General features: G+C 41.8%; 1 protein-coding gene across 1 annotated transcript in view; it reads right to left on the bottom strand.

Moving 5' to 3' along the window:
- LOC125456273 (probable E3 SUMO-protein ligase RNF212) overlaps positions 1-26,049 on the bottom strand; it is a 150,959-nt gene that overhangs the window by 83,115 nt on the left and 41,795 nt on the right. The window contains exons 4-6 of the mRNA XM_059651554.1: positions 24,724-24,782; positions 12,865-12,921; positions 5,419-5,471 (exon numbers count right to left, since the gene is read on the bottom strand). Of these exons, the coding sequence (XP_059507537.1) occupies positions 5,419-5,471; positions 12,865-12,921; positions 24,724-24,782 (169 nt within the window). The remainder of the gene's footprint in view (positions 1-5,418; positions 5,472-12,864; positions 12,922-24,723; positions 24,783-26,049) is intronic.

The raw sequence follows: 26,049 nt of genomic DNA, 5'->3' as shown, positions 1-26,049 counted from the left end.
TAGCACATTTATCCGTGAATATTCATTTCCCAGGCCCTGTCCACTTGAAGCCACGTCTCAGTTATCCCCACAACATCATACCTGCCAATTTCCAACTGAGCCTCAAGCTCATCCACCTTATTTCTTATGCTTCGTGCATTCATATATAATACTTTTAATTCGTTACTCCCCTCACCTTTCCTATCATCACTATTTCACTTGGCCATACTGTACGATCCCTTCTTGAGTTTTCTGCTCCATCGATTCTGTTGTCTTTCCTAACTTCTCTTATTCTCACTCTCCCTTTAACTTGATTCTTAAATTTCCAGTTTGGCCCCTCCCCCCAATACTTAGTTGAAACACACCTGTGTTGCAGTGGCAAACCTGCCTGCCAGAATGCTGGTCCCCCACCTATTAAGGTGCGACCCGTCCCTCTTGTACAATTTATCCTTACCCCAAAACATACCCCAGTGATCCAAGAATTTAAATCCTTGCTTCCTGCACCAGTCCCTCAGCTACACATTCAAGTCCATTATCTCCCTGTTCCTGCCATCTCCAGCCCAAGGAACTGGAAGCAAACCAGAGATAACCACCCTGGAAGTCCTGCTTTTCATCCTTCTTCCGAGTTCTCTGAACTCCCGCTGTAGAATGTCCCTACTCTTCTTCCCGATGTCATTTGTGCCGACATGCATCGCCACCTCTGGCTCTTCACCTTTGCCCTTGAGGATTCCCTGCAATCTGTCGGTGACGTCCTGGATCCTGGCACCAGGAAGGCAACACACCACCCTCAAATCCCGCCTGTTGCCACAGAAATCCCTTTCAGTCCCTCTCACTATGGAGTCCCCTACTACCACGGCTCTGCATGATGTCTGACTCCTCGGCTCTGCCTCTACGCCAATTTTCGACTCGCAGAAAGGTCCGCCTCTCGGGCTGGCAGTGTTGTCTGTCTCGACAGTTTCCAAGACAGTCAACTTGTTTCAGTCAACCTGTTTTCAAGAGGTACTTCCCCTGGGGTCTCTTGTAGTTCAAACATCTCTTCCTTCCTTATCGTCACCCCCCTTCTCTCTTCTGGTATCCTCAGCGTAATGACCTCACTGAAAGTCTTGTCCAGAAAACTCTCGTTTTCTCGGATGAGCCTGAGGTCATCTTGTTCTTTCTTCAGTGCTGCAACATGCTTCTTCAGAAGCTGAATGTGGACATACTTTCCACAACTACAGGAGCCAGCGGCACCATCAGTGTCCCTGACCTCCCACATCATGCATGCAGCACATTGAATCAGCTTGGCGGTCATGTCTTCACCCTCTTCAACTGTGGCATAATCTCCTCACTCAGCCTCTTCACCAAAGACTCCTGAGCCAAGGGCTCGCACTTTTCTCACCAGGCACTTCCCTCAACCCTTTCTCTTTTGCTGCGAGTCTGTGAACTCTTAATTAGGTTAGAGGAAGAGGGTGAGAGGGAGGCCCTACCATATAGGACCTGGGGCTGAGAACATGGCTACTTAAATAGCAATCACTTACCTTCCCAACAGCCTCTCTGCTTCCACCCAGTTCCCGCCACTCTCTGCTGTAAAAAAGACTGTTGGCTTCGAGGTAAGCGCATAAATAGCAAACACTTATCTTCCCAACAACCTCTCTGTTCCGACCTCACTTCCACCCACCTCCCGCCGCTCTCTGCTGTAAAAAAAATCAACCAATTCTTCCAGACGAACTACACAGCAGGCTTGCTCCACCCCAGCTGTGAACGTCTGGAAGGCACCGGCAAAGTGGGAGGAAAATTTTTAAAAATTACACTGATGGCACGTAGGCGACATGAATGACACTTCATTATGAATCATTCTGCACTTCACTTACCCTCTTACTATGTCTGTTCCATTCTGTTTGTAGCTTTCATCCTGGTGAAGTCACACCCAAGTAAGAGATGTGCAGCCCTTTCAGACCTCCCAGGGAAGATAGCAATCTTTTATTCATTTTTGTGGGATGTGGGCATCGCTAGCTGGCCAACATTTCTTGCCTGTCCTTCGTTGCCTTTGAGAAGGTAGTGGTGAGCTGCTTTTTTGAACCACTGCATTCCCTCCTGCTGTGGGTTGACCCACAATGCTATTAGGGAGGGAAATCCAGGATTTTGAACCAGTTACAGTGAGGGAACAGCAATATATTTTCAAGTCAGGATGTTAAGTGACTTGGAGGGGAACTTGGATTTGGTGGTGTTCCCATATGTCTGATGTCCTTGTCCTTCTAGATGGAAGTGGTTGTGGGTTGTAATGGACAAGCTTTGCTCATCTCTCACCCAATTATCTTTCATAACATACTGCAGAACTGGGTCTTTGGCAGGTAGTGGAGATCTCATCCTTACCAATCTGCCAGTTACAGATGCATCTGTACTTTCAATACTTAACCAGGTGGTGTAAAAACCCGACCCATAAAACTGCAGCTAAGAGTGGCCACCGCACACTTCTGTTGGACATAAATTACCACCTTCACATTAAGAATACCCTCCATCATGTTGTGTGTCTCTATCACTGTGTTAAATGGGAAAGACTTCAAACAGGTCAAGCAATTCAAGACTTGGCATCCATAAGGTGTTGTACTCCAGCACAATTTGCAACCTCATGGCCCAGCATATCCTCCACTTAACCATTACCACTAAACCAGGGATCAACCCTAGTTTAATGGAGAGTGCAGGAGGGCATGGCAGGAGCAGCATCACTCATATCTAAAAATGAGATGTCACCCTGGTGAAACTACCAAACAGTACTTATATGTTAACAAAGTGTGGGGCTGGATGAACACAGCAGGCCAAGCAGCATCTTAGGAGCACAAAAGCTGATGTTTCAGGCCTAGACCCTTCATCAGAAAAGGGGGGTGGGGAGAGGATTCTGAAATAAATAGGGAGAGAGGTGGAGGCGGACCAAAGATGGTTCCTGCCCAGGAACCAATCAAGAGGTTGTTACTGCAGTCAGGTGTCCTGAAAACAACTGGTGCCAATTGAAAAGCCAATCAAAAAACTATCTCTGGACAGAACTGTACAGAACACAAACATGCAGTACCACGTTGTCTGTGCCTCTTCCTCACAGATTCAATAAGGCATGTTGTACATAAAACTTTCAATGTGTCCCAATAACTTATTTTTAAAACTGCAATTTTCTTCTTAGTTTGGCTTAAAGAAGATCTTTTCTCATTTTTACTCCACAGCTCCCAAAAAAATGTGGTCTTTACAATAGAGTGGTTTGATGCTATGTACTTTTGTAGAAAGAATACTCAGAGACAGCATAAAATAAGAAGTATTACTCTAAAGTGTGGGCAGGAGCAGAGAGACCTGGTCGTATATACTCCATTAAAGATGGTAAGTCAGATATAGAGAGCTGTTAATAAAATGTATACTATTCTAGGCATCATAAATAGGGGCATAGAGTACCAGAGCAAAAGGGTATGATGAACTTATATATTACACTGATGAGACCTCAGCAGGGTCATGGTATACAATTCTGGGCATCATGCTACAGGAAGGATGTGAATGCATTGGAGACAGTACAGAAGTTCACAAGAATAGTTCCAGGAATGAGACAGTTATGAGGAAAAGTGGGAGAAGTTTGGACTGCTATTTTGGACAGCAAAGGCAAAGATAAATAGGATGCTTGGACAGAGCAGATAGGGAGAAACTGTGCCCACTTATGAATGGATTAAGAACTAGGGGACAGTTTTGCAAAGATACATTGCCAAAATAAAACTTAGTAGTAGTTATAGTTTGGGCTGCTGAGAAATAGGTGGAAACAAGTTCAATTGAAGCATTCAAGAGAACACTAGATGATTTTTTAAGTAGACACAATGTGCATCTTTCAGGGAAAAGGCACAACATTGGCACTAAGTCATGATGCTCAGATGCAGATACGTTGGGTTGAATGGCCTCCTTCCTCACCTTAACACTGTTGTGTATCTACTGTATCTCTAGCGGCACCCGATGACTGACCATAGCCCCGCTCCACCTAAGGACTGCTTCCCTTTGTCTTTTGCATGAAGAACCCAACGTCATCTCTGATGAAGGGTCTAGGCCCGAAACGTCAGCTTTTGTGCTCCTGAGATGCTGCTTGGCCTGCTGTGTTCATCCAGCCTCACATTTTATTATCTTGTCATCCACAGACGGGCTGGTCCAAGAGCTGACATGATGATATGGTGAGACTGATGACTTGCTGATGCCGAGTTATGTAGCTGGACAGTTCAAGGGGATGGTGGCTCCAGGCCATGCAGCAAAGTTGTATAGAAGAAGCATGATAGCCAGGGCAGGCATTCGGTGAGCTGCAGTCCGTTTTATGGGTCAGGTTTTTGCACCACCTGGTTAAGTATTGAAGTCCAAATGCAACAATTGGGGTTATTAATAATAAGCAAACACATGGAAATAAGTTAATTGCCACTCAAAGATGAGGTTTTGAAGTACACATTTAAGACTTGAGGAGAAATGCATACGGTTTGTTTTATTTTATTTCATTCTCACTGTTTTGTTACCATACTTACCATTATTGTCATCACACCCAAAGGTGAATCTTTCACTACGTTTGCTAAAACTTTGGAGTGAAAAGTGCTTTGATACAGATGAAAGTCTGGCCTTACCAAGTCAACACAATTTTTGATGTGTAATACAAGTTCTTAATCAACAAGTTCAAATTTGATGCCCAAATCAAAATTGAAAGTTACTTTTGCTTTTTTTTCTATTATGGCAGTTTTTTGCTAAAGGGGAGGAAATTTTTGCTTCATTTTGTTTTTCAATTTGTGCACTGGTGAAAGGATTAGTTTGAGATTACTTCACTCTCAGCCGGATATTAGTTGGAAATAAACAAGTTCAACACTGGCATTTTTGTGTTGTTATGTTCTCGCCTCTGGTGATACTGTGTAGGAACACAGCTGGATTGCTAAACAGTGCCACCCAGCAGTTGAAATTAAGAACAACATCTATATTTTTCAATGTTTTGAAATTAAGAACAACATCTATATTTTTCAATGTTGAGGTAAATTTCAGCCCTAATTTTCATGCTACGTTAAAGGTAGCAAGGAGGAAATATAATAAATATGTAAATTCACTGCATTAAACACAAGTTTCATATTACTGCTGTAGCCAAAATTTAATTACTGAATCACCTGTGAGCTTTCATAACACTGCTGCTGTCATTTATTGAATGTGTACTGCTGAAGTACTTTATTATTTTCAGTTGAAAAGCAGATATTAAAAATACGATTTCACAAATCATGACATTTATTAATATTTTGCTACAACAGTGCTACAATATGTGCTGCAGAAGTCCAAGTTTCCATTTTATTTGTTTATTAGCCTGATGAGTTATATATTTTGCTTTCATAATCAGCGGACAAAAATTATGGCCTATATTTTCTGAGTAACCACAACAGTTTTTTGTTGTACTTCTCTAAAAAAGATTAAAGAAAGACTTACTTGAAACACATTCCCTTATGGAAGATGGGGTAGCCAATCGTGATGTTTGTTGTCTAATTCCAAATAGATACAAACTTGTTAATATTTCTAACCTCACTTTATCAACTATGCAATTATACATGTAGGCAAATTCTATTCTGAAGAGTGACTCAGAAATACTCTTTGAAGGTTACATGGGTGAATATCCACCAAGTTCTCCCAGCATAAGGCCATAAGACATAGGAGTGGAAGTAAGGCCATTCAGCCCATCAAGTCCACTCTGCCATTTAATCATGGCTGATGGGCATTTCAACTCCACTTACCCGCACTCTCCCTGTAGCCTTTAGTTCCTTGCGAGATCAAGAATCTATCAACCTCTGCCTTAAAGACATTTAACGTCCCAGCCTCCACTGCGCTCTGTGGCAATGAATTCCACAAGCCCACCACTCTCTGGCTGAAGAAATGTCTCCTCATTTCCGTTTTAAATTTAACCCCTCTAATTTTAAGGCTGTGCCCACGGGTCCTAGTCTCCCTGACTAACGGAAACAACTTCCCAGCGTCCACCCTTTCTAAGCCATACATTATCTTGTAAGTTTCTATTAGATCTCCCCTCAACCTTCTACACTCTAATGAATGCAATCCCAGGATCCTCAGCCGTTCATCGAACGTTAAACCTACTATTCCAGGCATCATCCATGTGAATCTCCACTGGACACGCTCCAACGCCAGTATGTCCTTCTTGAGATGTGGGGCCCAAAACTGGACACAGTGTTCTAAATAGGGCCTAACTAGAGCTTTATAAAGTCTCAGAAGCACATCATTGCTTTTATATTCCAACCCTCTTGAGATAAACGACAACATTACATTTGCTTTCTTAATCACGGACTCTACCTGCAAGTTAACCTTTAGAGAATCCTGGACCAACACTCCCAGATCCCTTTGTACTTCTGCATTACGAATTTTCTCACAGTTTAGAAAATAGTCCATGTCTGTATTCTTTTTTCCAAAGTCCAAAACCTCGCATTTGCTCACATTGAATTTCATCAGCCATTTCCTGAACCACTCTCCTAAACTGTCTAAATCCTTCTGCAGCCTCCCCATCTACTCAGTACTACCTGCCTGTCCACCTATTTTCGTATCATCGGCAAACTTCGCCAGAATGCCCCCAGTCCCTTCATCCAGATCATTAATATATAAAGCGAACAGCTGTGGCCCCAACACTGAACCCTGCGGGACACCACTCGTCACCGGTTGCCATTCTGACAAAGAACTTTTTATCCCAACACTCTGCCTTCTGTCAGACAGCCAATCCTCAATCCAAGCCAGTAGCTCACCTCGAACACCAAGGGCCCTCACCTTACTCAGCAGCCACCCATGAGGCACCTTATTCAAAGGCCTTATGGAAGTCTAGATAGATAATATCTACTGGGTTTCCCTGGTCTAACCTACTTGTTACCTCTTCAAAGAATTCTAACAGGTTTGTCAGGCATGACCTCCCCTTACTAAATCCATGCTGACTTGTTCTAATCCGACCCCGCACTTCCAAGAATTTAGAAATCTCATCCTTAACAATGGATTCTAGACTTTTACCAACAATCGAGGTTAGGCTAATCGACCTATAATTTTCCATCTTTTGTCTTGATCCTTTCTTAAACAAGGGGGTTACAACAGAGATTTTCCAATCATCTGGGACTTTCCCAGACTCCAGTGACTTTTGAAAGATCACAACCTAAGCCTCCGCTATTTCCTCAGCCACCTCGCTCAGAAGTCTAGGATGTAGCCCATTGGGGCCAGGAGATTTATCAATTTTTAGACTTTTTAGCTTTTCTAGCACTTTCTCTTTTGTAATGCACCATTCTCAACTCTGCCTCCTGACTCTCCAAAGCATGGCAGATAATAATTTTATATACATGAATTAAGTCATTTAGATCATCTTTTGTGACATTTCTGTGATGAACAGGGTAGGTGACAAGCCTGTCTCACTCAGGATTCTTCAGATGAGAATCTAACTCACCGTAAGCAGCAGGTTGCCAACATAAGTCAATACAGTGTGGAAGTGGAGGAATATAGCAGGTCAGGCAGCATCAAAGGAGCAGGAAAGTCAACATTTAGGGTTTGCACCCTTCATTTGATGAAACCAAAATGTTGACTTTCCTGCTCCTCTCATTGTGTGTTCCTCCAGCACTACACTTTATTGAGTCTGACTTCAGTACCTGCAGTTCTTGCTATCTCCAGGTTGCTAACATAATGTTATTTTTAAAACAATTCTGGAGAAACCTATTGTCACTTTTCCATCTAAAGCTTTTCCCCAGTGAATTTATACTTTAAAACATTTACAATGAACATAATACAGTACTCAGACTAGAAAATGTAACAAATCACCCTGCTGCATCACTATATGACTGAAAAATAGCAAACCTTTCGCTACGTCTGCTGTAAATTTACTGAGAACATATTCAAGTGGCCAAAAATTAAGCTGGAACCTGGAAACTCTTTGCTGGGAGTTTCTGGGCTTCACTGTAGACAATTCTACCTTGTTTCTGGGAAACAGACTGCGTGGCGACACACATAACTAGAAGATGGGTGCACAGAAACACATATTCAGCAAAATAAGACCTAACAGTTACATCAAAATTTACTCACCTTAGTTAAAAAGTTCAATAACCATACCCATTCTCAAATATAAAAATGAAATTGATATATATGCAAATTTCACCTGCTCTGATATTTACTATTTTATTCTCTCACCCAAAGACAAAATTGCCACTGTTAAATGGAACAAAATAATACTGAAGTAAAGTCGTGATCAATTTTGCTGGGTTAGCCGGGGATATTGGGTCTCTTAGACACATTCTTGTATGTAGCAAAATGTGCCAAATTCCTAGCTTATTCACCAAGAGATGCCTTAAGATTTGCAACAGGTTAAGGGCTAGTTGTATATATTTAGAGTGATCTGAGGTTGTTCCAGCAAACCTTGAAAGAATATCCATGAGGTCACAGACAGGTGGATCTTGGTCCTTAGATATTTCCATTATAGTCAAACATTTCTGAAGAAGATTTATTTGATTCAGCCGAGGGTGAATTTGCTAGCAACTCTGGAAGAATTTCTACTTTATTGTTGTGGGAGATTGTTTATACTTATGAGCTTTGTCAAAGATAAAAGAACAAAACTGTGTTCGTATGGAATACCTCATTATTTGCAAGTTGCTTCTAAAGTCATTTTAGGCTTGCTTGAGGTAGGTATGTTAGGCATTAACAGTTATTGGGTATTGCACATACTCGCTTGATTACAAACAACTGGCCATTCATGCATTTGCATTAACATCTGGCTGATGGACAACATGGAAGAAGATTCCAAAAATATTCACGCCTTGAGTCGGTTTAAATCAAATCTTTTGCAATTTACTTTTTTTCTCCAAAGCATTTGGTCCATGCTCAATTTTTGATTTATAAGTACAGATGAATCCTCTCCCAGGTGTACAGAGTCGTTTGCAATGGAGTCCAAATACAACTGCCAATTTTATCTTTAGAGAGGAAGCTAAACGTATGATGCTATACCATAATATCTGAAAATAATTACATTGCCATTACACAAACCTCAAGACTATTTGAAAAGCCTGTGTGGCATCATCTTGGGAATCAACAGCTTGTTATAATAAAAAAAAGGCAAATGCTGGAAGAATTAATCAAAACAGAGAATGCTGGAAATATACAGAACATTTATATCTGAAAAAAAGGAGGCCTGATTAAGGCTTCAGTTGTTCATTCATCATTAGCAGATCTGACCTGCCAATGTAAGAATAGCATTTCTTATACATATGTTTTTAAAGCCTGAGAATTTCATCTCTGAGATCCAAGACTGCTTCATTCTTTTGATGTAAAATTCAGACAGGCCATGAGTTCACCATTATAAGCAATTCCTGTTTCTGGGGAATATATTTTCTTAAGGTGACAAACAGAAAACATTTCTTCTCTTGAGTATACTGAAATGCGAAGATTTCTGAAGCTATCATAACGCTGTCAGAATCACTCAAATAAAATGAAAACAATGTGGATGCTGGAAATCAGCAGTTTCTGGTTTTACTTCAGGAGGAACTCAGAAGATCCAGAATTATCTATGGAGACAGAAACCAAGTTAATGTATTGAATCAAATGATTCTCAGTTCCAAAGAGGAATCACTGGAGTCAAGACATCAATTCTGTTTTCTCTCCACAGACATTACCAGACCTGCTGAGCTTTTCCAGCACTTTTTACTACCATAATCACCCTAGCCTAACTCTCCCAAGATTTACTTCCATGGTTCTAGTAACACATCTTAATAAGAAAAGAAAAAATTTGCAAGCTTTTTCCCCAGTGAGAAATATGCGTGTTCTCCCTTATACAGTCAAAAGATAAACCATTCAAGTGTCTTGTTTTGTAGCTACATCAAAGTTGACACCTCATTTTTAGTGAGTATGCCTGGTATGCCCTTCTGTACTTTTCATTGAATCAGGGTTGATCCCCTTGCTTGATGGTAATGATGCAGTGGAGAATATGCCAGATCATTAGCTTGCAGATTGTGTTTGATTCTAATTCTGTTGCTGCTGATGTTCCATAGCACTTCATAAATGAGTTGCTAGATCTGTTTCAAGTCCAATCCATTCAGTAATAGTGCCACAACATGATTAAGTTTATTCTCAATGTGGAAGCGGAACTTAGTCTTCATAAGCAGTGTGTGATGGTCACACTTATTGATACTGTCATGGACAAATGCACTTGCATCAGGCAAAGGGGTAAGGATGAGGCCAAGTATGTTTTTCCCTCTTGTTTCCCTCATGACCTGCCACAGACATATTCTAACAGCAATGTCCAATCGTCCTTGAACAGCTCAATAGACAATAGACTCTAGGTGCTGGAGTTGGCCATTCGGCCCTTCGAGCCAGCACTACCATTCATTATGATCATGACTGATCATCCACAATCAGTATCCTGTTCCTGCCTTATCCCCTTAACCCCTGATTCCACTATCTTTAAGAGCTCTATCTATCTCTTTCTTGAAAGTATCCAGAGAGTTGGCCTCCACTGCCTTTCACTGTATTCCATATATCTACCACTCTCTGGGTGAAGAAGTTTTTCCTCAACTTTGTTCTAAATGGCGTACCCCTTATTTTTAAACTGTGTCCTCTGGTTTTGGACTTACCCATCAGTGGAAACATGCTTCCTGCCTCCAGAGTGTCCAATCCCTTAATAATCTTATATGCCTCAATCAGATCCCCTCTCATCCTTCTAAACAGCTCAATTGGTAATGCAGCTGCTGAGCTGCTCTCAGTGGTGGACAATGAAATCATCCAAGCAGTTGACTTAAACTTTGCAACAAGGTTTTCGATAAAATCTATCAAGAGTGACTATCATGCAATTAAATAACATGGGATTGGAATAGCATACTGACATGGATAGAGGACTAGGAACAAACAGGTCTTTTTCAGAGTGGTAGGCAGGGACTGCAGCAATTAGTACTTGGACTCCAGTTATTCACAATATATATTAATGATTTAGATAAGAGAACTAAATGTAAAATCTCCAAGTTTGTAGGTAGGACGAAGCTGGATAGGAGGGTGAACTATCAGGAGGGTGTAAAGGTGCTTCAGCGTGATTCGGACAAATTGAGCAATTGGGCAAATGCATGGCAGAGGAAGGGTACCGTGGATAAATGTGAGGTTATCCACCTTCATACCAAAAACAGGAAGGCAGATTATTAATTGACCTTCAATAAATTGGGACATGGGGAGGTGAAACAGGACCTGGATGTCCTTGTACACACCAGTCACCGGAAGTAAGCATGCAGGTGGAGCTGGTAGTGAAGAAAGCAGATCATATGTTGCCCTTCATAGTGATAGGATTTGAGTACAGCATCGGGCATGTCCCACTACAATTGTACAGGGCCTTGGTGAAATCACACCTGGAGTATTGTGTGCAGTTTATGTCTCCTTAACTGAGCAAAGACTATCTGGCAATGGAGGGAGTTCAACAAAGATTTATTAGACAGATTCCAGGAATGGCTAGACTGACACATGAGGAGAGACTGGATCAGTAAGGATTATATCTATGGAAGTTTAAAGGAAGTGTATAGAAACCTATAAATTTCTAAGTGGACTAGACAAGGTGAACGCAGGAAGGGTATTCTGGATGACTGGTGAGTCAAAACCAGGGGCCACAGGTTAGGAGATGGAACAGGCCATTTAGGGCTGAGATGAAGAAAAGTTTCTTCACCCAGACAGTGATCAGCCTGTGGAATGCTCTGTCATAGAAAGCAGTTGAGGCCAAATAGTGAAAGCTTTCAGGAAGGAGTTGGATGTTCTTAGGGCGAAAAGGATCAAAGGTACTGAGTTGGATGCTCAACTATGATCATATAAGATGGCACAGCAGGCTCAAATGGCCAAATGGCTTATTTCTGCACCGTTTTCCTATGCTTCAATAGCAGGCCCTCCAATCCTCAATCACCGCACCCAATCAAGAGACCATTTACACCAAGACAAAACACTCACACCACATGGTACCCAAACCCTGGTTGCCGAGATTTTCCCCATATCAGTCGCCACAGGTCATTCACACCCGGCTGACCATTTAAATAACCTTGACATCATATCAGTTCCAAGACTTTATCTGCCATTTATGGCTTTCACATCTATTCAGAAATAAATCACAACTGTCACAATATGGGATAAGGTTCTCACACCTGAAAAGATGGGGTCTGTTTGAACTCAGCAACAATGCCTCGCTTGTTCCTCTCACAATGAAAACAGTTTCTTCCGATTCTGCTTCACAGCACCATTTCAAATTAGCTATGAAGTTTCCACAACTCCCCAAAAATCAAGGTCAGAGTTTAATATAGGGACCACATAGCTAAGAACCACATCCAGTTGAAGGATCAGAGATAATGGGAACTGCAGATGCTGGAGATTCCAAGATAATAAAATGTGAGGCTGGATGAACACAGCAGGCCAAGCAGCATCTCAGGAGCACAAAAGCTGACGTTTCGGGCCTAGACCCTTCATCAGATGAAGGGTCTAGGCCCGAAACGTCAGCTTTTGTGCTCCTGAGATGCTGCTTGGCCTGCTGTGTTCATCCAGCCTCACATTTTATTATCAGTTGAAGGATGTTAGTTTCTCAGCTGGAACTTTGTTTCAAGAGATAATATGCAAATTCAGGATAAAACAAAACTAGAGCCTGTAAGTTGTATAGTCCTGACCCAGAATGTCAACTTTCCTGCTCCTCTGAAGCTGCGTGGTCTGCTATGTCCCTCTAGCTCCATACAATGTTATCTCTGACTCTAGCATGTCCCGTTCTTACTATCTCTGAGTTCTTCAATTAAGTCTGAATATAAAGAAACTACTTATCAGGAATCAAGAGCTGAGTAAAAGCTTTTTAGACCAAAGTTTTCCTCTCATCCTAGGCATCATACAATTTGTAGAATCTAGAATCTTTACCTTTGATGCAAAGAACTTTCTAGTTTTGCAATGTAGTTCTTCAATTCCATAATTTCACTGTAACATAAACAAATCATTGTTGAATGTGGAGTTAATGATTACATCATAGTTGAAAATAGAAATGGAGTTATCAGTTTTGCACTGATTACATCATCATCAATATTGTGGCTTTTATCATTTTTCTAACAATTTGTAGTGTTCTTGTCAAATGTAGTTGAAGAAACATTAAACTTTGGGGCAGTAATTCTGAGGTATTCTGAGATTTACCATGGTAATTTCATCTATGAAGAATGTCTACATTGTAGTGTCTTAAGTGTTATATGTGCAGTATGAAGGCCCCCAGTGTAAAATAAATGAAGCTTAGTAATCAGTGTCATGTTGCTCAATCAACCAAAAGAAGTAATTATTTTTCCATAATCATTTCTTCTGCTTACTTGTCATTCTCTACTTTGTTCTGTACAATTCTCTCCCTGTCCTTTGTAATAGTCTGAAATCGGTGGAAGTTAATTTAACAGTTAAGTTGCCATAGAACCAGAGGCTGCTCTCTCATACAGAGAGACAATTGGTGGTGAGTTTATCCCCATGGTCACCAAGGCTCAAGTGAGGGGTGGCATTGAGAAGGTAAGGCCTTCATGGTGACCTCAGCCAACGTGGGAAATTGAACCTCCACTCTAGTAATCATCTCCCTGCTACAGTCTCCAGTTCAGAATTCGCCTCCCTGTGACTGCCTCCAGTCTGGTACTCGCCTCCCGAGCTGGCCTCCAGATTGGGACTCGCCTCCCTGCGTCAGCCTCCAGTCTGGGTCTCACCATTCCGTGCTGGTCTATGGTCTGGGACTTAACTTCCTTTGCCAGCCTCTGGTCTGGGAATCGTTCCCCGCATCAGCCTCCAGTCTAGCACTCGCCTCTTCAATTTCCCTCCAAGTAAAATGTTAAAAGTTTAAAAAAACCACTCAAGAACACTCAGTACGGGAGACCCACTCTGCCTCCATGCTGGCTAGAACAAGAAGAAAACTGAAACAGGAAACAGAGGAAGGAAACTGAGCTTTCCAGCTAACAAGGTCAAGATTGAATTGAAAATTTCTGGAGAGACTGAAACAGATTGAAACTACATATAAAGGCCATGTAGCCATTGAAACTCAGTTGGTTATATCTGTGGTACAATTCCAGAAGGCTGAAGAAGTTGGGACTAACTACAGAAGCTATCAATAGGCAAAATATAAAGTTTATAAACTATTACTGTACTTGAAGATAACATTGGTCAATTTACACCATCTAGACTATCATAAGAAGATTGAGGAGGCTCTACTGACAAGAACCACTTTGGTGGAAACCTTATAAGTCATCCTGTTTTGTAATTTCACCAGGTTGATACTTCATTTTTAGGCTTTCCTGGTGCAGCTCCTGTCATATCCTCCTGCACTCTTCATTTAACCAGAGGTGATCCCCTGGTTTGATGCTAATTGTAAAGTGGGGATATGCTGTCAATGTTGAGAAATCCTAGGAGAGCACTATCCCAACTGTATTCCTCAATGCTGCCATATCTGCTGAGTCCATCCTGCTGAGAGACAGGACACACCCAGGGAAGGTGATTGTGTTTTCTGGGACATTGTGTGTAATTACTCATAATATTACCCTACCACATGTAAACAGCCTCTGCCTTCCTCATTCCCCTTGCCCTATCCCCACATTTCATGAGTTTATAAAGAAAATCATAAACACACCAAAATTGAAACAGAAACTGAAAAATGGTATTGCATGACCATTCAGTTAAAGCCTTAGAACTAAAGAAAAACATTCACTTCAGAAAAAAAGATAAGCTCTATCAATGCATTACACACCATCCCATGTCCTGTGATTAGTGTCATGGAGTCATACAGCATGGCAACAGACCCTTCGGTCCAACTAGTTCACACCAACAATGCTCCCAAACTAAACTAAATCCACATGCCTGGATTTGGCCTGTATTCCTCCCAACCTGTCCCATTCATGTATTTAATCAAACGTCTTTTCAATGTTGTAATTGTACCTGTATCCACCACTTCCTCTGGCAGTTCATTCAACACACTAACCACTCTCTGTATAAAAAAAAGTCCTCCCGTCCTTTTTAAATCTTTCTCCTCTTACTTAAAGTTTGCCCCCAGGGAAAAGAACCTTGCTATTCAACTTATCTATGCCCCACGTGATCTTATAAACCTCTATGAAGTCATCCCTCAACTTCCAACGGTCCAGTGAAAAAAATTCCCAACATATCTTTATAACTCAAACTTTCCATTCTCAGCAATATCCTGGTAAATCTTTTCTGAACCCTTTCCAATTTAATGACTTCCTTCCTATAGTAGGGCAACCAGACTTGCACGCCGTACTCCAGAAGATACCACACTAACGTCCTGTACAACCTCAAAATGACATGACAACTCCTATATCCAAAGGTCTGAGCAATGAAGGCAAGTGTGCTAAACGCCTTCTTAACCACAGATTTTTGTAATTTTGAGAAAAAGGGCATCAAAGACACACAAACTAAGATATGACAATGCAGCCATTATATAGGCTGTAAGTTCTGAAGGGGCTAAATTAGTTAAGGATTAAAATAGCTTTATAGTCAATAAAGAGCGAAGCCAGAACAAACAAGCAAGGCATCCGCACTTTCAGGACTAGTAGGAGTAAAAGGCCTTGAATGAGAAACAGACAATGTCTACAAAGACAGTGCAAAACAAGGGTTCATGGGACATGTGGATGTTGAACAGTGAGAATTAGAATTGTAATTGTGATGTGCAAGCTATAATCTGTATAAAACTTGAAACTGTTTTGTAATTCAGGAGAGTAAGTTTTGAGACCTGCCTTAATGCTCGCCTCCATACATGTGTTTGAAATAAATGATCATTACCTGCTCCTGGAGTCCTCTTGTCAATTTATCAACTTCCAAGGTCATATGATTGTGTCACAGGAGATAATGAAGGTTACCAAGAGTCAGGCTAAGCAAACTACCACCGGAAAGCAATTTAAAGATCAAAGCTACAAAGATCTTGTACATGGCAGAATGACGGAGAGGAAACCAGTTATTGGTCATGCAGGTGGCTGTACAGCAGACTTTCATCCACACAGTGCCTCAAAAAGGGAACCAGGTTCTTCAATGCACTGAAGACTGAACTGAGCGACAGTACACCAAAAGCATTGCAGCTAGCCGCAGAAGAAGGGAGGAAGGATGAAGAAGCTTTAGTGAGGGTGCAGAAAAGATTTACCAGGATGCTGTCCAGACTGGAGGGCAGGTTATGAGGAAAGGTTGAGGGGGCTAGGGCTTTTCCCATTGGAGTGAAGAAGGGCGAGAGGTAACTTCATAGAGGTGTACAAGATGCTGATAGTCTGGATAGCCAGAAACTTTTCCCCAGGGTAGAAATGACTATTACAAGGAGCATAATTTTAAGGTGATTGGAGGAAGGGATAAGGAGATGTCAGAGGTACGTTCTTTACACAGGGAGTGGTGGGTGCATGGATTGCGCTGCCAGCGGTGGTAGTTGAGTCAGATATATTAGGGGCATTTAAGCGACTCTTGGATCGGTACATGGATGATAGTAAAATGTAGGGTATGCAGGGTAGTTTGATCTTAGAGGAGAATAATAGGTCGACACAACATTGTGTGCGAAGGGCCTATACTGTGCTGTACTGTTCTATGTTCTATGAATGGAAGGCTTTATCAGCAATATTTTAACATAACTAGAAACACCACCACCTTCACATGGGAGGAAAGCAAGCGATTGGCATAAAGTAATGCAACCAATGAGGTGTAATGGGCCAAATGGCCTGTAACAATTCTGTAATTCTGGTTTCATTAAGTTAGTGGTGCTTATTGTGCTACTAGGAATAACAGGTTGGAGGCTTTCTCACTCGATGACTATAGATATCAAATATTCTCTTCACCATCAGTATGCTCTCCTGCCAGCTCAACAGCCTGCTCTCAAAGGGGGATCAGGTGTCTTGTGTCAGGCATCCATCACAACTCTATTATTGTCCATCAGGGCACATTTGCACTAATTGTGCACATTCCCCTCCTTCAGGAAAGAACCATAAAGAAATATTAGCAAGGGTATTTGAATGTCAGACTTGCTTAGTCACAGATAGAGTTGCAAATCCCCAGAACTGTGATTGCTCACGTGCATTACTATCAAGAAGAATGCAGTTTCTGGAAGTTGGGTGTGCAAGAGTTCTGAATAAGACAGAACATGAATATCATGCTTGCAGTAATAAATACAGACATAAATATGAACCTCAAGAGATGTATTTGCCAATGTGCTTTATTAACAAGAAGAATGTGATTTCCGCAAGTTAGGTGTTATAAAACAGCTACAAGTGATGAAAAACACTCAAACATTTTATGATGTGTCTGCCCAAGTTAACTGTGCAGTACACATCCAAAGCCATCATTTATGTCCATGCAAGCATTCAATGGTAGCCCATCAGGTGTATATGTTCCCATAGCTGTGATGTAAGGTCAGTGGGCTGGCCCACATTAGACTCCAGACCCACAGAAATGTGCATCAACTGCCCTCTGAAACGGCCTAGCAAGCCATTCAGTTGTACCTAGTGCTACAAAGTCTCAAACAAAAATGAAACTGGACCAACCATCAGTTACCATCAGATCTGAGGAAGGGTCACCGGACCCAAAACATTAACACTGATTTTTCTTCACAGGCATTGCCAGACCTGGCATCAACCTCAGATCAATGGTAGAAACAGCTCTGTCAACCCTGCAAAGTCCTCTTTACCAACATTCTGTCTCACAGACTAGTTGAGTAGCATCCTACCACAGTCATACTAACAAAATCATACCTTACAGACAATGCCCTAGATATTGCCATCACCACCCCAAGATATGTCTTGTCCCACCAGCAAATCAGACCCTCAGAGGTGGCAACACAGTAACATACAGTTGTGAGTTGCCCTTACAGTCCTCAACATCACTCTAGATCCCATGAGGTCTCATGGCTTCAGGTTAAACATGAAGGAAACCTGCTGCTGATGACCATGTACAATCCTCCCTCGACTGATGAATCAGTACGCCTCCACACTGAACAACACTTAAAGGAAGCATTGAGGGTGAGAAAGGCACAAAATGCACTCTAATTGGGGAATGTCAATGTTCATCATCAAGAATGGATGAGTAGCGCTACTGATGGAGCTGGTCAGGTCCTAAATCATGTAGCCACTAGCTTGGGACTGCAGCAGGTGGTGAGGGAACCAACAGAAGGGAAAAACATACTTAATTTCATGAAAAAAACAACAGAAATTGCTGGAAAATGCTCAGCAGGTCTGGCAGCATCTGTGAAGAAAAATCAGTGTTACCATTTCGGGTCCGGTGACCCTTCCCCAGAACTGATGGCGGCTGGGAAAACGTCAGTTTTAATGCAGAAAATAGAGAGGGGGGTGGAGAAGGGAGTAAACGATAGGATAGAGCCTGAAGAGAAAGAAGAGCAATTGGATAGACAGAGGTTATGATAATGATTTGGCAAGGAGGGTGAATATTTGTTAATATACCCTCCTAGCCAGATTGTTATCAACTTCTTTGTCTGTCCAACTGTTCTTCTCTCTCTTCGTGCTCTATCCTATCACTTACTCCCTACCCCATCCCCTTCCTTATTTCCTGCATATAAACTGACGTTTTCCCAGCTACCATCAGTTCTGAGGAAGGGTCACCGGACCCAAAATATTAACTCTGATTTTTCTTCACTGACGTTGCCAGATCTGCTAAGCTTTTCAAGCAACGTCTGCTTTTTTATTCCTGATTTATAGCATCCACAGTTCTTTCGGTTTTTGTACTTAATTTCATCCTCACCAATCTGCCAGTTGCAGATGCATCTGTCCATGACAGTATCGGTTAGAGTTACAACCACTACAGTCCTTCTGGAGACTCAGTCCTCGCTTCACATTGAGAAAAACATTGTGCTATGCAGCTTTATAACCATGCTAAACTGGACAGTCTTCAAACAGATCTAGCAATTCAAGACTGGGCATCCATGAGGCACTGTGAGCCATCAACAGCAGCAGTATTGTATTTTAACACTATCTGCAATGTCAGGGCTCAGCATATCCCCCCACTCGATCATTACTATCAAGCCAGGAGACCAACCCTGGCTCAATGAAGAGTGCATGAGGGCATGCCAGAAGCAGCAGCAGGCATGCCTAAAAAGGAAACAAAAACAACAAGTGCTGGAAAAACTCAGCAGGTCTGGAAGCAACTGTGGAGAGAAAACAGAGTAAACATTTCATGTCAAGTGATTATTCCACAGAACTTTTAGTTTTTGATCTTAAAAATGAGTTGTCAACCTGTGAAGCTACCAAACAGGGCCACTCGCATGTCAAATAGCACAACCAATAAGTGAGAGACAGAACTAAGCAATCTCATGACCAACGAATCAGATCTAAGCTCTGCAGTCATGCCACATCCAGTCATGAATGTTGGTGGACCATAAACAACCTGTTGGAGGAGCAGGCTTTATGAATATACCCATCCTCAATGATGGGGGAGCCCAAAACATCAGTGCAAAAGATAAGGCCAAAGTATTGTCAACAATGTATAAGCAAATGCATGAAGTGAATGATCCATCTGGGCCTCCTCCAGTGGACCCTGGCATTATAGTTACCAGTTTCAGCCAATTCAACTCACTCCATATGATGTCAAGAAATGGCTGGAGTCACTGGATACAGCAAAAACTATGGGCCCTGACAACATTCCAGCAATAGTACTGAAGGCTTGTGCTCCAGAACTTGCTGTTCCCTTGGCTAAATTGTTCCAGTACAGTCACAACATTGGCATCTACCCAATAGTTAGGAAAATTGTCCAGGTATATCCTATACATAAAAAGCAGGGAAAATCCAACTTGCCAATTATCACCCCATCAATCTACTCTTAGTCATCAGCAAAGTGATGGAAGGTGTCATCGAAGGTGTTATCAAGTAGCACCTGCTCAGCAATAGCCTGCTCAGTGATGCCCAGTTTGGCTTCAACCAGGGCCGCTCAGCTCCTGATCTCATCACAGCCTTGGTTGAAACCTGGACAAAAAAGCTGAATTCCAGAGGTGTGTTGAGAGTGACAGATCTTGACATCAAGGCTGCATTTGACCAAGTGTAGCATCAAGGAGCCCTTGCAAAACTGGAATCAATGTGTATCAGGTGCAAACCCTCCACTGCTTGGAGTCATACCTGGCACACAGGAAGATGGTTGTGATTGTTGGAGGTCAATCATCTCAGGTCAAGGACGTCATTGCAGGCGTTCTTCAGAGTATTGTCTTAGGCCCAACCATCTTCAGCTGCTTCATCAATGTACTTTCCTTCATCATAAGGTCAGAAGTGGGAATGTTTGCCTCTGATTGCACAATCTTCTGCACAATTCATGACTCCACAGCTACTGAAGCAATCCGTGTTTAAATGCAACAAGGTCTGAACAATATCCAGGCTTTGGCTGACAAATGGCAAGTAACATTCAAGTCACACAAATGGCTGGTAGTGACCATCTTCAACGAGAGACGATCTAACCACCATCTATTGATATTCAATGCATTATCATGACTGAACCCCTAATATCAACATGCTGGTGGAAGCTATTGACAAGAAGCTCAACTGGACTTGCCACATAAACACAGTGGCTATAAAAGATCAAAGGCTAGGAAAACTGCAGCAAGTAACTCATATCTGACTCCCAAAGCCTATCCACAAAGCACAAGTCAAGAATGTAATGGAATGCTACTCACTTGCTTAGATGAATGCAGCTCTAACAACATTCAAGAAGCTTGACCATACGTGACAGAGCATCCCGCTTGATTGGCAGCACATCTACAAGCATTCACTCCCTCAACATCAACGCTCAGTAGCAGCAGTGTATGTTAGATATAAAATGCACTGCAAAAATTCACCAAAGGTCCTACGACAGCACCTTCCAACTAGAAGGACAATGGCAGGAGATGCATTGGAATACCACCACCTGCAACTTCTCCTCCAAGTCTCTCACCATCCTGACCTGGAAATAAATCACTGTTTCTTCATGGTCGCTGAGTCAACATCCTGAAATTCCCTTCCTAAGGGCATTGCAGGTCAATTTGTAGCACATGGAGCAATTCAAGAAGGCAGCTCACCACCTCCTTCTCAAGGGCAACTAGGGATGGGCAAAAATGTGGTGTGCCCAGATTCCATAAAAAATATCATGCAGGAAAACTTGAACCACTACCAACAATCTTTCATGCTCTCCTCCACTCTCAGTCTCAAGAAATACCCCATTCATGGTTTTAGTGTCAGAAGCAAATCATCACTGCCATAGGATATCATTGCTGAAGATTCTCAGTCAAACAATCTTCAGCTAATTAATAAACTACGGTCCATTAAAGTAAATTGTGGAGCTGCTTGCTTCTGATTCCACACTGTTCAGATCCATCCCACAACTCTATGGGTCTGGAGTCACATATAGGTCAGACCAAGTATGAGTGGCAGATTTCCTCCCCTAAAGACATTATTGAAGCAGATGCGTTTTTATGACAATTAATAGTGGTCACGATTACTAAGTCATTAATCTAGCGTTTCTTTCTTAAATTCAAGACATTTTCATTAAATTCAAATTTAAACTTTTGCCACATATGGGGTTCAAAACTATATCCCCAGAACATTAGACTGGTTTTCTGGATTACTCGTCCAATAATCTTGCCACTAAACCACCATTTCTGTTTTACATCTGTTGTCAACTGTATAATTCAAGTATGCATTTCGTAAAGAAGGCCAATCTTTTATAAAACAGATGTAGGGCCCAATGAATTCTTCCTGAATCCTACGACACATGATGATTTACTGCAGCCTAAAAACAAATTTAGGTATTAATCCATCACAAAGGGAGACATTAAGAATAAAGTTAACCCTTGGGCTACACAATGGGTGTTTCCAAATATGTAAGAATTCAAAGCTTCTGACAGGCCAGCAGGTTGAAGAAGCACAACCAGAAATTCCAGTATAACTCTCATTGAACAAAGATTCATCAGATATAGCAGGCCTTTTGCCTTAGTTGTAATAAGGTAGGCTGTTGTGAACTCTAAGAAGAAGTCTGAGAGACACCATTAGAAAGGAAGAGGTGCCTTAATACGGAAGTGGAGGGAAGCAAATCATCTAAGGTACTGCTACAGTGAACCAGACTGCTATAGGTTACAATTCATAGTGCTGCAAATAAAGGAGCTTTCGTTGTCCCCAAAAATCTCCTCTCTCATTCTGAATAAACTACCTCCAACTATTCAACAACAGAAGCCATTGCAACTCCTGAATTAATGTTTTCAACCCTTTCGCCTCAGAAAAGGAAGTCTGCAAGCAAGCCAAATCTGCAACACAACAGATTCGTCTTGTGCTTACCTTTCAAGGAACTTTTATCCTTCCCTACTTTTAGTCTCTTTGCCCTTATCCTACCAACTATTATGTTTTATAAATTTAAGCTGTTGTTGTGTAATAAGCTAACCTTTGATTTTGTTTAAGACTAAAGTTTTAAGACTGGTTACTTTTAAATTGGCACACTTCAAATACTAAAGAGGACTGAAGTTATACAAATTTGCAGCTCCCAGATCATTCCAAAGGTATGTCTCGTGTGATCATGACACTACAGAGAGCTTAAAATAGTATCAGAGATAATGGGAACTGCAGATGCTGGAGAATTCCAAGATAATAAAATGTGAGGCTGGATGAACACAGCAGGCCAAGCAGCATCTCAGGAGCACAAAAGCTGACGTTTCGGGCCTAGACCATCTGATGCGAAACGTCAGCTTTTGTGCTCCTGAGATGCTGCTTGGCCTGCTGTGTTCATCCAGCCTCACATTTTATTATCTTACTACAGAGAACTGTTTAAATTCTGAATGCCTTCCGCAAACAGTGGCAGAAATAAGAGTACAAGGTAATATTTTAAAAGGAAGGTATTAATCCATCACAAAGGGAGACATTAAGAATAAAGTTAACCCTTGGGACACTTCAAATACTAAAGAGGACTGAAGTTATACAAATTTGCAGCTCCCAGATCATTCCAAAGGCATGTCCCGCGTGGTCATGACACTACAGAGAGCTTAAAATAGTATCAGAGATAATGGGAAAGGAAATATATTGCAATTTCAAAAAGAGAAAGGTGATAAGAATTCACCCAGGGAAACAAATGGATAGCACCAATACTCCTTATCATCAACTTTTGCAGTGTGTGAACCACCGAGGTAAGTGCACAGCATCAACTTCCAAAACCGAAGTCAATGTGACAGCATGCACGGAACATAAGAGTGCAGCTTAGAGGAAATGAAGGATAGCATATAGGCTGAGTGGTCTCACCCAACACAGTAAAATTCTTTAGACCTAAGCTTTACACTCACATTTTCTAAGACATACACAGAACTACAAATTCTGTTGAAATGTATGCCATTTAGGTGGTATTTTAGGAGTTAGCATGTCAATTTTCTATAATTTTACATTTAACATACAATACAATCTACAACAATAACAATTCTGAACAAAAAAGAACTTCTAACCACTAACATTGGGCCTTTAAACAGCTATGTACAAACATGTGAATTCAAAACTAGAGGAGGCTGCTCAACTAATTGAGTCTGCTCCATGATTCAATAAGATAATTTTGATCTGATTACTCCATATTCCCATCTAACCATAATAATCCTGCAGCTCCTTGCTTATCAATAATCTACCTACCTCTGCCTTAAATATATTCAAGGACTGCTTCCACTGCTTCCAGGGAAAATGTTGAAAATTTTTGAGATACTATATGAGGAAGAAATTCCTCACAACCTTGTTTTAAATTGGCAACACTTATATTGACCTCTACTTCTAGCTTACTCATAAGTGGAAACATTTTTTCCACATCCACCATGCCAAGACCCCTCAGGATCTGATATGTTTCAATCAAGTCATCTCTTACTCTTCTAAATTCCAGCCCTGGTACAAGCCTAGCCCATCAAACCTTTCCTAAGTCCATTCCATGTATTAGTTTAGTAAATCTTCTCTGAACTGCTTCCAAAGCATTAACATCCTCCCTTGAAAAGGACACTTATATACTGTACACAGTACTCCAGTCTCACCACTGCAACCTGAGAAACAGTTATGTATATCGCCAGGAATAAGCATAATGAGGTAGAACTGTATCCATTCATGGGATGACAACATTGCTGGCTAGGCTGCATTCATTGCCCAGAAGGCAGTCAAGCTTCAACCACATTGCTGTGGGTCTGGAGTCACACATCGGCCAGACCAGTTAAGGATGGCAGTTTCCTTTTGCTAAAGAACATTAGTGAACCAGATGGGTTTTTCCCCAACAATCAATTCACAGTCATCATTAAATTCTTAATTCCAGATACTTATTGAATTCAAATTTCACCATTTGCAATGGCAAGATTCAAACCCAGGTCACCAGAACATTATCCAGGTCCCTGGATTAACAGTCCAGCGACAATACCACGAGGCCAGTGCCTCCCCTGTGACATTGTCATAACATTCAAGGCTAAGGGTCTAGGGCTAGTAAATAGGATTTATGTAGCTTTAGTGTAGTTTTAGTGGTACAGACATCATGGGCCGAAGTTTTCTTACTGTATAATTCTTTGATCATAGTCAGTTGTAGTACATATAAGGAGTAGGTAACAATAGCAGCAATAAAAGTTTGTTCATTGTGTCAGGTGGTGCAAACAATGATCCCTCAACTTTGGAAATGCTGCAGTGGGGGTAACTCTGGATGACCATATAATGTCAATGTTGTCAGCATCAGTCAGCTGTTTACTACATGCAATAACTGTTTCAAAACTCCTAAAATACTTATAGTTGCAAAACATAGCAACAGAGACAAAGAACTTCTTACCATTGAAATTGTTCTTTTCTCTGGGTGATATGCTGCACATATGCTTTCAATTTTGCATGCTGAAATGATAAAAAAGTATATATATTTAATTACTTAGTAGTACAAAATGTACACAATCCTACATTCAATGGCCAATAAAACGTTGGAATTTCTATTGCACTTCAAGATTATCCAGCACAATAACGGCTGGCTAACCTGATCAAATCATCACTTGCTATACATCATGCAAACTCATCAAAGAAAATGAGGCCACCATTTTTGGTTCTGAAGGGCCCTCATCTATTTCATACCTTACCTAGCTCTTGTCTGGAAATCACACAAGAGGTAATCTCCATAAACAAGATTCCATCATCTTGTCAAAAAGACATTATGCCTACTACACAAATGGGAAATGCAATATTTAAGAGATAGCAGGAACTGCAGATGCTGGAGAATATGAGATACCAAGGTGCAGAGCTGGATGAACACTGCAGGCCAAGCAGCATCAGAAGGGCAGGAAGGCTGATGTTTCGGGCCTAGACCCTTCTTCAGAAATGGAGGAGGGGAAGGGGGTTTTGAAATAAATAGGGAGAGAGAGGGAGGTGGATAGAAGATAGGCAGAGGAAAAGATAGGTGGAGAAGAGACAGGGAGGTCAGAGGCGGGGATGGAGCCAGTAAAGGTGAGTGTAAGTAAAGGTGAGTGTTGGTGGGGAGTTAGGGAGGAGATAGGTCAGTCCAGGGAGGACGGACAAGGGGGCAGGATGAGGTTAGTAGGTAGGAAATGGAGGTGCGGCTTGAGGTGGGAAGAGGGGATAGGTGGGAGGAAGGACAGGTTAGGGAGGCGGGGACAAGCTAGGCTGGTTTTGGGAAGTGGTAGGGGGAGGGGAGATTTTGAAGCTTCAAAATCTGCCCTCCCCTTCCCACCCCCTACCGCTTCCCAAAACCAGCCCAGCTTATCCCTGCCTCCCTAACCTGTCCTTCCTCCCTGGACTGACCTATCTCCTCCCTAACTCCCCACCTACACTCACCTTTAGTGGCTCCATCCCTGCCTCTTTGACTGTCTGTCTCCTCTCCACCAATCTTCTCCTCTATCCATCTTCTATCCGCCTCCCCCTCTGTCCCTATTTTTATCAGAACCCCGTTCCCCTCCCCCATTTCTGAAGAAGGATCTAGGCCTGAAACGTCAGCCTTCCTGCTCCTCTGACGCTGCTTGGCCTGCTGTGTTCATCCAGCTCTATACCCTGGTATCTCAATGCAATATTTAAGTTGTAGTTTCAGCATGTTGCCAGGTTTGTCAGCCAGATGTTGAAACAACTGACAGACCAGACCAAATAATACTTCCCTTTA

The sequence above is a fragment of the Stegostoma tigrinum genome, chromosome 1, assembly GCF_030684315.1.
Source record: "Stegostoma tigrinum isolate sSteTig4 chromosome 1, sSteTig4.hap1, whole genome shotgun sequence".
NCBI classification, from domain to species: domain Eukaryota; kingdom Metazoa; phylum Chordata; class Chondrichthyes; order Orectolobiformes; family Stegostomatidae; genus Stegostoma; species Stegostoma tigrinum.
Note: the sequence above shows the minus strand (reverse complement) of the source record. Positions and strands in the feature narration are given on the sequence as shown.